The sequence below is a fragment of the Engystomops pustulosus genome, chromosome 6 (genome assembly GCF_040894005.1).
Source record: "Engystomops pustulosus chromosome 6, aEngPut4.maternal, whole genome shotgun sequence".
Lineage (NCBI taxonomy): Eukaryota > Metazoa > Chordata > Amphibia > Anura > Leptodactylidae > Engystomops > Engystomops pustulosus.
In genome coordinates, this window is record NC_092416.1 from 24,464,534 (window position 1) to 24,478,268 (window position 13,735).

The 13,735-nt window shown below is 40.1% G+C and overlaps 1 protein-coding gene across 1 annotated transcript in view; it reads right to left on the reverse strand.

The window, feature by feature from the left end:
* The window catches only part of LOC140065877 (uncharacterized), a 72,046-nt gene that overhangs the window by 43,314 nt on the left and 14,997 nt on the right, over positions 1–13,735 (reverse strand). The window contains exons 7-14 of the mRNA XM_072113438.1: positions 11,151–11,192; positions 9,738–9,779; positions 9,153–9,203; positions 7,659–7,700; positions 6,829–6,879; positions 4,850–4,906; positions 3,405–3,452; positions 1,130–1,177 (exon numbers count right to left, since the gene is read on the reverse strand). Coding sequence (XP_071969539.1) covers positions 1,130–1,177; positions 3,405–3,452; positions 4,850–4,906; positions 6,829–6,879; positions 7,659–7,700; positions 9,153–9,203; positions 9,738–9,779; positions 11,151–11,192 — 381 coding nt within the window. The remainder of the gene's footprint in view (positions 1–1,129; positions 1,178–3,404; positions 3,453–4,849; positions 4,907–6,828; positions 6,880–7,658; positions 7,701–9,152; positions 9,204–9,737; positions 9,780–11,150; positions 11,193–13,735) is intronic.

The following is a 13,735-nucleotide window of genomic DNA, read 5'->3' on the forward strand; positions in this document are numbered from 1 at the left end:
AATTGGGGCTTATGGGCATTTTTTTCAAATTTATTTCACATGAAACATTTATTTTTACTTTCTTAATAAGTTCTACCATGGGACATGAACAAGCAGTCATCTGATTTCTTTTTCATGATAATAACCTGCAACACTGATGTATTGCAGCATACTAGATCAGTCAACCTATGCACATGCATAGACTGATGCTGTGACTGTAAGATCCTGATTGTGACACTGCCATCTTTTCTCCCATCTTTAACAACTAAATTTATGCACGCCTACCTGCAAGCCTCCTATTTCTGCTGACCAGGGAACTAGCATACTGCCCCCTCTCTCCGCACCGCGGCTCTGATGTCTCCAGCTAGATCAGTCAACCTATGCACGTGCATAGACTGATGCTGTGACTGTACCCCGGCTCTGATGTCTCTGGCTGGATCTAATTTCCTGGCCGAGAGCAGGAGGAGGATTGCAGCACTGGGCGTGCATAAATTAAAAGCTGGGGACATTGAAAGACGCTGGGGCGTCGTCAGTCTTAGCTGTTTTACAAAGTTAATATTTATTATTAAAGATACCAGATAACTTTTAAGAAACAGTCCCCCCATCTCCAAGATAGAACGAGCAGCCTAATTAGGAAACGCTACCACCAGATTCCTCATGATCTCATAACAGGATTGTCTGCTTGCTACAAGTTTTCTTTGGAACTTGCTAGCATTTTCTAGTTTTGCTCTCTGGCCTTTGCTTGTCTTCTGACCATCACTTTGTCTCTTGATTCTGTATTGCATTGTCTGCTTGATTTTGACCCATGTTTGTATTTTCCTCTTTTTGTTTTTTCCTGTTTTTTATTTTCAATGTTTTTATCTTGGAGCAGGAAGAGAACGCCAACCACTTGTCATCAATCATCTAGGGAATGATCGGCAAGAAGGTTGGGATAGGTGGCTTGGACTAGCATTACACTATCTTATTGAATCTTTTCAACATTTTTTATCTTTGAATCTTAACCCCTTAGCGACTTGGCCCTTTTTGTATTTCTGTTTTCCACATTACTATATAGTATGACCTTTAATGCCCTTCTCCTATGCATCATACCCATTATAACCATTATAAATAGGATTACAAAAACCTATATTCTATTTTTCATAACACTCACCCATTTGCTCAGTTATGATTGGTAATCGCTGTATTCCCGATAATCCACCTGTATCAATTAACCAAAATTTTTAATAAATTCATCAAAATCTTAAGATTTTTTTCAAAAAAATCCTTAACAGGAGTAGTAAAGACTTTAGAAAAGGTTAAAGTAGAGTTTGAGACTTTTGTGCAACTTTTGTGCCACTTTTGAATAAAAAGTCGTGAAAGCCTTATAGACATAATACATAATAACAAATTGTATCTGAGCCGCTTTGATATCATCCAAGATTCTCATAAATATTCATTCCGAAGATGTTTTAAATTTAGATAGTTAGATAATACATTCTAGGGTAATTCATTAAGATTTCGCCAAAATATTTACCATATTACTTTAACCCCTTCAGGATGCAGCCAGTGTGTATGTTAAGGCTCTGCCTCTTTTTGTGTAATCTGACAAGTGTCGCTTTATATGGTTGTAACTTTGGAACACTTTAACTTACCAAAATGATTTTGAGAATGTTGTTTCTTGACAATTGTACTTCACGTTAGGGGTAAATTTTGGTTGATGTGCTTTGCATTTATTATTTATTTTAAAAAAGTTAAAATTCGCCAAATCGTTTGAGAATTTCATTTTCAAAATTTTAACTCATCTTCTTTTGAGACCGGTAGTTTGACCATGCAAATTAGTTACCTACTAACATTTCTAATATCTCAACTTTGTGTTTTCACCATTTTTTCTTTTTATTCTAATACCACATTAAGCAGCTTACAAATAGAACAGAGTTGTTTTAAATATATTTCTAAATGGACATTGTTGGGTTCATTTTTTTAATTAATGAGTTTGAAATTTAAATGATTAGAATCCCCATATGAATCACAGTATTTTTAAAAGTCCACAACGCAAACTATTAAAATGGCTTTTAGAAATATTTTAATCCTTTGAGTGCTGTATAGTAAATAAAACAAAATGCACAAGAAATTTAGAATTGTCTAATTGTCTAATTTTGGTGAGCTTTCAACTGTTTATTTTTTACGGCATTCATCATGCAGGTTCAATAATAATTTATTTTTATTCTACAGGTTGTTAAAGACACAGTGATATTGTATGTGTTGGGTTTGTGTTATGATCTTGACATTTTTTACATTATATGTCATTTTCTATGTTAATTGGGGCTTATGGGCATTTTTTTCAAATTTATTTCACATGAAACATTTATTTTTACTTTCTTAATAAGTTCTACCATGGGACATGAACAAGCAGTCATCTGATTTCTTTTTCATGATAATAACCTGCAACACTGATGTATTGCAGCATACTAGATCAGTCAACCTATGCACATGCATAGACTGATGCTGTGACTGTAAGATCCTGATTGTGACACTGCCATCTTTTCTCCCATCTTTAACAACTAAATTTATGCACGCCTACCTGCAAGCCTCCTATTTCTGCTGACCAGGGAACTAGCATACTGCCCCCTCTCTCCGCACCGCGGCTCTGATGTCTCCAGCTAGATCAGTCAACCTATGCACGTGCATAGACTGATGCTGTGACTGTACCCCGGCTCTGATGTCTCTGGCTGGATCTAATTTCCTGGCCGAGAGCAGGAGGAGGATTGCAGCACTGGGCGTGCATAAATTAAAAGCTGGGGACATTGAAAGACGCTGGGGCGTCGTCAGTCTTAGCTGTTTTACAAAGTTAATATTTATTATTAAAGATACCAGATAACTTTTAAGAAACAGTCCCCCCATCTCCAAGATAGAACGAGCAGCCTAATTAGGAAACGCTACCACCAGATTCCTCATGATCTCATAACAGGATTGTCTGCTTGCTACAAGTTTTCTTTGGAACTTGCTAGCATTTTCTAGTTTTGCTCTCTGGCCTTTGCTTGTCTTCTGACCATCACTTTGTCTCTTGATTCTGTATTGCATTGTCTGCTTGATTTTGACCCATGTTTGTATTTTCCTCTTTTTGTTTTTTCCTGTTTTTTATTTTCAATGTTTTTATCTTGGAGCAGGAAGAGAACGCCAACCACTTGTCATCAATCATCTAGGGAATGATCGGCAAGAAGGTTGGGATAGGTGGCTTGGACTAGCATTACACTATCTTATTGAATCTTTTCAACATTTTTTATCTTTGAATCTTAACCCCTTAGCGACTTGGCCCTTTTTGTATTTCTGTTTTCCACATTACTATATAGTATGACCTTTAATGCCCTTCTCCTATGCATCATACCCATTATAACCATTATAAATAGGATTACAAAAACCTATATTCTATTTTTCATAACACTCACCCATTTGCTCAGTTATGATTGGTAATCGCTGTATTCCCGATAATCCACCTGTATCAATTAACCAAAATTTTTAATAAATTCATCAAAATCTTAAGATTTTTTTCAAAAAAATCCTTAACAGGAGTAGGAAAGACTTTAGAAAAGGTTAAAGTAGAGTTTGAGACTTTTGTGCAACTTTTGTGCCACTTTTGAATAAAAAGTCGTGAAAGCCTTATAGACATAATACATAATAACAAATTGTATCTGAGCCGCTTTGATATCATCCAAGATTCTCATAAATATTCATTCCGAAGATGTTTTAAATTTAGATAGTTAGATAATACATTCTAGGGTAATTCATTAAGATTTCGCCAAAATATTTACCATATTACTTTAACCCCTTCAGGATGCAGCCAGTGTGTATGTTAAGGCTCTGCCTCTCTTTGTGTAATCTGGCAAGTGTCGCTTTATATGGTTGTAACTTTGGAACACTTTAACTTACCAAAATGATTTTGAGAATGTTGTTTCTTGACAATTGTACTTCACGTTAGGGGTAAATTTTGGTTGATGTGCTTTGCATTTATTATTTATTTTAAAAAAGTTAAAATTCGCCAAATCGTTTGAGAATTTCATTTTTGAAATTTTAACTCATCTGCTTTTGAGACCGATAGTTTGACCATGCAAATTAGTTACCTACTAACATTTCTAATATCTCAACTTTGTGTTTTCACCATTTTTTCTTTTTATTCTAATACCACATTAAGCAGCTTACAAATAGAACAGAGTTGTTTTAAATACATTTCTAAATTGACATTTTTGGGTTAAATTTTTTTATTAATGAGTTTGAAATTTAAAGTATTAGAATCCCCATATGAATCACAGTATTTTTAAAAGTCCACAACGCAAACTATTAAAATGTGTTTTAGGAATATTTTAACCCTTTGAGTGCTGTATGGTAAATAAAACAAAATGCACAAGAAATTTAGAATTGTCTAATTTTGTCTAATTGTCTAATTTTGGTGACCTTTTAACTGTTTATTTTTTACGGCATTCATCATGCAGGTTCAATAATAATTCTACAGGTTGTTAAAGACACGGTGATATTGTATGTGTTGGGTTTGTGTTATGATTTTGACATTTTTTACATTATATGTCATTTTCTATGTTATTTTCAATGTTTTTATCTTGGAGCAGGAAGAGAACGCCAACCACTTGTCATCAATCATCTAGGGAATGATCGGCAAGAAGTTTGGGATAGGTGGCTTGGTCTAGCATTACACTATCTTATTGAATCTTTTCAACATTTTTCATCTTTGAATCTTAACCCTTTAGCGACTTTTTGTATTTCTGTTTTCCACGTTACTATTTAGTATGACCTTTAATGCCCTTCTCCTATGCATTATACCCATTATAACCATTATAAATAGGATTACTAAAACCTATATTTGATTATTCATAACACTCACCCATTTGCTCAGTTATGATTGGTAATCTCTGTTTTCCCGGTAATCCACCTGTATCAACTAACAAAAATTATTAATAAATTCATCAAAATCTTAAGATTTTTTAAAAAAAAAATCCTGACCAGGTGTAGGAAAAACTTTAGAAAAGGCTAAAGTAGAGTTTGAGACTTTTGTGCAACTTTTGTGTGACTTTTGAATAAAAAGTCCAAAAGTGGTAAAAAAACAAGAAAATACAAACACAAATATCCAACTAAAGAGTTATTCACTAAGATTAAGACAAAATAGTTACCTTCTATTACTTGGAAAATGGTCACACAAAAGTCATTTTATAAAAGTGTTAAGAGCAGGCGGCAAACAGACTGAAGATGCCTTGGTCCAATTGTTGAATGGACTGTCCAGGCTGTAGTCGAAATCCACACCAGTTCCTGGCCGGGATTAGATTTCGAATCTGGAATCACTCATTTCAATGTACCACAATGCACCACGAGAGGACATTAGACTTCAGTGGAAGGCAGGGACGGATTAAGACTGCCCCGGGCAGTACATGTGGTGCTAGAATCACCTTCTAGTGAAGGATGCATACCTTCTGCCTGTTTCAATCTGAGGTTTAAGGATCTTTGAAGGATCTTCAAAGATACTGAAAAGGCTCTTGTGTACATGTGTATTGAGAGCAGTAACAGATGTACAAGGATTTCAAGGTCTTTCTCAGTATAAAATTTAGTGGGTGGTTTGGGTGGCCATGGGTCCCCTAGAAGGCTTGGGCTCAGACTACCGCCCCAAACCGCCTGTATCATAATCCACTACTGGTAGCAAGGAATATCTATATTTGGCTTTTATGCCTTACCAGCTCTTATTTTTATATCTCCTAGACAGGTTGGGAACTTTTTGGGATGGACAGTTCTTCCTTGATTTCTTAAAAAAATCAATTATTAAAAATGGTAATCTACCTCTTTGAATCTAAAGTCCTAATCAAAATCCATTACCAAATACTTATGGTTTCACCAATCATTGGCCTCAATGGACTACAGAACGTCACTACCTTTTACATCACAAGTGACATCCAGAGGTCTTCTGTTGTAACTGATTTGCTGAGGTGGATCCAGTGATCCTGGGCACTTCCGCAAGAAAAATGCAACAATGGAACTTGGAACCCCCGTTCAAGTGACATTTTACAGTTTTAAAAATATGTACGAATGGAAAACATTTGTTTATGCTTAAATTATCAGGATGCAGGTTTATATTTATATTCTACTAGTATCTGTCACATAGAAACAGAGATGAGACAGATCAGAGATGATGAGATCCATGAGATGTATATTATACATAATGATGCAGTCTATGGCTTCCATTCCTATCACACTATGGGGCAGATTTACTTACCCGGTCCAATCGTGATCCAGCGGCGCGTTCTCTGCGGTGGATTCGGGTCCGGCCGGGATTCACTAAGGTAGTTCCTCCGACGTCCACCAGGTGGCGCTGCTGCGCTGAAGTTGCCCGGAATGCACTGAAGTACACCGGCCCATTCCTAGTGAAGGTAAGCGCGAGTCCCGCAACTTTTTTTTTTTAAATGCAGAGATTTTTCCGGCGGGTTTTTGTTCAGCGAGGCCCCCCCCCATTTCCGTCACGTGCATGCCAGCGCTGATGCGCCCCAATCCGATCGCGTGCGCCAAATTCCCGGGGCAATTCAGGGAAAATCGGCGCAAATCGGAAATATTCAGGTAACACGTCGGGAAAACATGAATCGGGCCCTTAGTAAATGACCCCCTATATGTTTATCACACAGTCTGACTGTGATGTGCTTCCCTCCTCAGATAAAGCACTTATATGTCCGTAGCTTGTTGCGCTACTGAGACAGGTTGGAATACAGCATTTCACAGATATAACTGTGAATTGGAGAATGTGTTATTTTGTTATCTTGAGCACACTTAAGAAACTTTCACTTTACACTGCTCTGGATCAACATTTGTCTCTTAAACACTCACTCAGTTCAAATTGAAGAATTCCAAAACTTCCAGGTAAAACAGGCAATGTTTCTATGTGAGTGAAAAAAAGCATTTTTAAATTCAAATTGCAACTTTCATAATCATTTTCAGTTTTTTTATCAAATACATTTGTAGTGTTTGAAACGTAAAACAGGCAACTGTAGGGGGCAATTGGATGTAAACTATGACTGTTCAGCTATTAATTATCTCATAGACAGTTTTGGGATGGTGAACCCTTTAGATTGAAGCTCAAAATTCTCATAGTTGACTGGTGTCAGACTGGCCCAAGATAGTACCAGTTGACCCACCGGTGGACCCAGGCTGTAACCTAATACTGGCCCAAAAGATATAACAAAGGATAATCTAATCTGCTAGGGTCCATTTCATGGAGGATGATGAAGGATGGGCCCCCAGAATAATGGTGGGCCCATGGAACCGGTCACTTGTGTTGACCTTGATGACCTATTTAAGGGAAACAGAATTACAGTATCTAGGGGATAGGAGATCTTTGGTATGTTCTTCAAACAAGATTTGTGCAATAATATTCAGAGGTCAAAATACTGGGGAGAAAATGTTTTGTAAAGGAAAGTGAGACCCCATCTATCAGAGGGTGCTAAGAAAGGTTGCTAGTAATGCCCAAATGTGGATTGTAGAGAGGAATTGTTTTACACCAATTTTGGAGATGTTAGAAAGTAAAGCATTTTTGAAAAGAGATTAAAACAAGAGGCTAGAGAAATGGCGCACATAATCCACCGGTACAACAAATAACCAGTCCATGATTTATCTATTAATAAAAATAGAAAATTAGTATAAAATTCACAAAAACTTACTCAGTTCCATTCGAATGTCCTCAGGGACTCCGGGCAATGCATCTTCATAAAGGAAAAGTAATTTTGTTAGTTCAGAATGGACTTGAAAATAATTTGTAACATTTGTCACCAGGAAAGTCATATTTAGCTGGTGACCAGTGCCAAAAGCCTATGCTGTGAACATTCAAAGTTTACATTATCTGGCTCCCCCCTCTCGGGGGAAGGGGCAGCTGCAGCCTGTGTGTGCCTGTGTCTCCTAATGCATTCTGCTTCTCCTTTACACCATCCCCCTTCCTGGCCCACAGGAAGTGGCAAGGGTGAGGAAGATTGGAGGATAGGAGACTGATACAGGCACACACAGACTGCAGCTGCCCCATACTGCTCGCAGGGAACCAGGTAATGTAAAATAAACTATTATAAAGTACTGAAATGATTCAGAATGCTAACAAATGCATTATCAAAAAATCATTCAATTCAAAACAGTAAAAAATAAACATGTTAGCTGATACAGCAGATAGAAAGAAGAGGAGCCGTGATGACAGGAGCATCGCAGAGCTGCGCTAAGCATCGGAACCACCCAAAGGTGAGTATGTATGTTGATTTTTAATATGTGCTGGGGAAACTGGGGGCTGGCTGGCTACTAAAGGGGGCTGGCTGTATACTACAGGGGGCTGGCTATAATATACTAATGGGGGGTGGCTGGCTATATTCTACAGGGGATGGCTGGCTATATACTACTGGCAGCTGGCTGGCTATATACTAATGGGGGCTTGCTGGCTATATACTACAGGGGCTGGCTGGCGATATACTACTGGGAGCTGGCTATATACTAATGGGGGCTGGCTGTCTATATACTACAGGGGGCTGGCTGGCTATATACTACTGGGAGCTGGATGGCTATATACTACAGGGGGTTAGCTGGCTGTATACTACATGCGGCTGGCTGGCTGTATACTACATGGGGTCTGGCTGGATAGATACTAATGGGGGCTGGCTGGCTATATACTGGGAGGCTGTGAGCAATGCATTTCCCACCCTTGGCTTATATTCAAGTAAAAAGGTTTTCCCAGTTTTAAGTGGTAAAATTAGGGGCCTCCACTTATACTTAGGTTGGCTTATTCTCGAGTATATACGGTAATTTAAAAAAAATGTATATATATAAAACCTATGTAAATTTAGTATCAACATGATCGCACTGACTCAAAGAACAAATTAAACACTTCATTTGGGACACAGTGAAAGCTGTAAAAACCAAGCCCACATATGGCGCAAATGGATTTTTTCACCAATTTGACTGCATTTGGATTTTTTCCCCGCTTCCCGGTACATGGCAGGGAATATTAAATACCGTTACTATGAAGTGCAATTTTTTAAGCAAGCCATTTACACAGCTCTTTAAAGTTATAGATTTTTGAATGTGGGGAGGAAAAAAGTCGAAAAAGGGCAGCGGCAGAAACAGCCACAAGCATAAGTATGGTATAAATAATGAAGGGGAGCTGCATGGAAAGTACTCACCCAAATTGATCTTCAGCCAATCTAATATATGAAGTATTCCATTCATATTACCTGTTTGAATAAAAAAACAACATAAAGGTAAAATTTGGTAAATTTTTGCTGAAATTATCATATTGCCATAATGAATTTAATATGCTAGATTTTGCAGTTCCTTAGCTACATTCCTACCTTAATTAAAGGGGTTGTCCAAAGCAAGGGACATAGATTTGTATGAGATTGAGCTACATACAGGTGCCGGGGTGTGTTGTAAATGGCCATCTAAGCCCCTCTATGTTGGCACCACAGGTGCAATGGGCAGACAGGCGGGGGTATTAGTGTCAGGCTCAGAGGTTGTGGATCCTCTGAACCACTGCGGACAATGACACAAGCCACCACCTGGGACCACTAAGTGGCACCCGGTTTTCACGAGAGCCCACTGCAAAGCTCTCAAGCATCTCAAATTAAAGGTGATAGTTTTTTTTTGTTTTTTTTTTTAAACGACAACCCCCAAAATTACTGGCAGAAAAACAAGATTGATAATAAATTGTTATATTTAATCAAATTATGGTATATTTTATATATTTCAATGATGAAAAAAAAACTCACTTGCTCTTCCCTCTGGTCCTGTAAATGCTTCAGGAAATTTACCTAAATAAACAAGAGTATTTTTTCTTTTACTTCCTAAATTTTCTTATCTTTTCTTACCTTTTTTAATATTTTTTTTTACAATGAATTGGTTATGGACGAGACAAACAGTCTGTCCATTGTATTTCACATGTCCTTTTGGGTTCATCATTTAGAAAACTCTTGTGTCACCCCTCAATCCTCATAGACTGTAAGCTCTTGTGTCACCCCCTCATCCTCATAGACTGTAAGCTCTTGTGTCACCCCCCTCATCCTCATAGACTGTAAGCTCTTGTGTCACCTCTCTATCCTCATAGACTGTAAGCTCTTGTGTCACCCCTTTATCCTCATAGACTGTAAGCTCTTGTGTCACCCCTTCATCCTCATAGACTGTAAGCTCTTGTGTCACCCCCGCATCCTCATAGACTGTAAGCTCTTGTGTCACCCTCTCATTCTCATAGACTGTAAGCTCTTGTGTCACCTCTCTATCCTCATAGACTGTAAGCTGTTGTGTCACGCCCTCATCCTCATAGACTGTAAGCTCTTGTGTCACCCCTCATCCTCATAGACTGTAAGCTCTTGTGTCACCCCCTCATCCTCATAGACTTTAAGCTCTTGTGTCACCCCTCATCCTCATAGACTGTAAGCTCTTGTGTCACCCCCTCATCCTCATAGACTGTAAGCTCTTGTGTCACCCCTCATCCTCATAAACTGTAAGCTCTTGTGCAACCTCCTCATCCTCATAGACTGTAAGCTCTTGTGTCACCCCCTCATCCTCATAGACTGTAAGCTCTTGTGTCACCCCCTCATCCTCATAGACTGTAAGCTCTTGTGTCACCCCTCATCCTCATAGACTGTAAGCTCTTGTGTCACCCCTCATCCTCATAGACTGTAAGCTCTTGTTAAACCCCTCATACTCATAGACTGTAAGCTCTTTTGTCACCCCTCATACTCATAGACTGTCAGCTCTTGTGTCACCCCTCATCCTCATAGACTGTAAGCTCTTGTGTCACCCCCTCATCCTCATAGACTGTAAGCTCTTGTGTCACCCCTCATCCTCATAGACTGTAAGCTCTTGTTTAACCCCTCATACTCATAGACTGTAAGCTCTTGTGTCACCCCTCATACTCATAGACTGTCAGCTCTTGTGTCACCCCTCATCCTCATGGACTGTAAGCTCTTGTGCCCCCCTCATCCTCATAGACTGTAAGCTCTTGTGTCACCCCTCATCCTCATAGACTGTAAGCTCTTGTGTCACCCCTCATCCTCATAGACTGTAAGCTCTTGTGCCACCCCCCCTCATCCCAATAGACTGTAAGCTCTTGTGTCACATCCTCATCCCAATAGACTGTAAGCTCTTGTGTCACACCCTCATCCTCATAGACTGTAACTCACTTGTTCTTCCCTCTGGTCCTGTAAATGCTTCAGGAAATTCACCTAAATAAACAAGAGTATTTTTTCTTTTACTTCCTAAATTTTCTTATCTTTTCTTACATTTTTTGATATTTTTTTAATTTTTTTTTACAATGAATTAGTTGTGGACGAGAAAAACAGTCTGTCCATTGTATTTCACACGTCCTTTTGGGTTCGTCATTTAGAAAACTCTTGTGTCACCCCTCAATCCTCATAGACTCTAAGCTGTTGTGTCACCCTTCATCCTCATAGACTGTAAGATCTTGTGTCAACCCCTCATCCTCATAGACTGTAAGCTCTTGTGTCTCCCCCTCATCCTCATAGACTGTAAGCTCTTGTGTCTCCCCCTCATCCTCATAGACTGTAAGCTCTTGTGTCACCCCTCATCCTCATAGACTGTAAGCTCTTGTGCAACCACCTCATCCTCATAGACTGTGAGCTCTTGTGTCACCCCTCATCCTCATAGACTGTAAGCTCTTGTGTCACCCCTCAACCTCATAGACTGTAAGCTCTTGTGTCACCCCCTCATCCTTATAGACTGTAAGCTCTTGTGTCACATCCTCATCCCAAAAGACTGTAAGCTCTTGTGTCACCCCCTCATCCTCATAGACTGAAAGCTCTTGTGTCACCTCCTCATCCTCATAGACTGTAAGCTCTTGTGTCACCCCTCATCCTCATAGACTGTAAGCTCTTGTGTCACCCCTCATCCTCATAGACTGTAAGCTCTTGTGTCACCTTCTCATCCTCATAGACTGTAAGCTCCTGTGTCGCCCCCTTATCCTCATAGACTGTAAGCTCCTGTGTCGCCCCCTCATCCTCATAGACTGTAAGCTCTTGTGTCACCCCCTCATAATCATAGACTGTAAGCTCTTGTGTCACCCCCCTCATCCTCATAGACTGTAAGCTCTTGTTTAACCCCTCATATTCATAGACTGTAAGCTCTTGTGTCACCCCTCATACTCATAGACTGGAAACTCTTGTGTCAACCACTTCATCCTCATAGACTGGAAGCTCTTGTGTCACCCCCTCATCCTCATAGACTGTAAGCTCTTGTGTCACCCCCTCATCCTCATAGACTGTAAGCTCTTGTGTCACCCACTCATCCTCATAGACTGTAAGCTCTTGTGTCACCCCCTCATCCTCATAGACTGTAAGCTCTTGTGTCACCCCCTCATCCTCATAGACTGTAAGCTCTTGTGTCACCCCCTCATCCTCATAGACTGTAAGCTCTTGTGTCACCCCCTCATCCTTATAGACTGTAAGCTCTTGTGTCACATCCTCATCCCAAAAGACTGTAAGCTCTTGTGTCACCCCCTCATCCTCATAGACTGTAAGCTCTTGTGTCACCTTCTCATCCTCATAGACTGTAAGCTCCTGTGTCGCCCCCTTATCCTCATAGACTGTAAGCTCTTGTGTCACCTCCTCATCCTCATAGACTGTAAGCTCTTGTGTCACCTTCTCATCCTCATAGACTGTAAGCTCCTGTGTCGCCCCCTTATCCTCATAGACTGTAAGCTCTTGTGTCCCCCTCATCCTCATAGACTGTAAGCTCCTGTGTCGCCCCCTTATCCTCATAGACTGTAAGCTCTTGTTTAACCCCTCATATTCATAGACTGTAAGCTCTTGTGTCACCCCTCATACTCATAGACTGTAAGCTCTTGTGTCAACCACCTCATCCTCATAGACTGTAAGCTCTTGTGTCACCCCCTCATCCTCATAGACTGTAAGCTCTTGTGTCACCCCTCAACCTCATAGACTGTAAGCTCTTGTGTAACCCCCTCATCCTTATAGACTGTAAGCTCTTGTGTCACATCCTCATCCCAAAAGACTGAAAGCTCTTGTGTCACCCCCTCATCCTCATAGACTGTAAGCTCTTGTGTCACCCCCTCATCCTCATAGACTGTAAGCTCTTGTGTCACCCCCTCATCCTCATAGACTGTAAGCTCTTGTGTCATCCCCTCATCCTCATAGACTGTAAGCTCTTGTGTCACCTCCTCATCCTCATAGATTGTAAGCTCTTGTGTCACCCCCTCATCCTCATAGACTGTAAGCTCTTGTGTCACCCCCTCATCCTCATAGACTGTAAGCTCTTGTGTCCTCCCTCATCCTCATAGACTGTAAGCTCTTGTGTCCTCCCTCATCCTCATAGACTGTAAGCTCTTGTGTCCTCCCTCATCCTCATAGACTGTAAGCTCTTGTGTCACCCCCTCATCCTCATAGACTGTAAGCTCCTGTGTCGCCCCCTTATCCTCATAGACTGTAAGCTCTTGTTTAACCCCTCATATTCATAGACTGTAAGCTCTTGTGTCACCCCTCATACTCATAGACTGTAAGCTCTTGTGTCAACCACCTCATCCTCATAGACTGTAAGCTCTTGTGTCACCCCCTCATCCTCATAGACTGTAAGCTCTTGTGTCACCCCTCAACCTCATAGACTGTAAGCTCTTGTGTAACCCCCTCATCCTTATAGACTGTAAGCTCTTGTGTCACATCCTCATCCCAAAAGACTGAAAGCTCTTGTGTCACCCCCTCATCCTCATAGACTGTAAGCTCTCTTGTCACCTTCT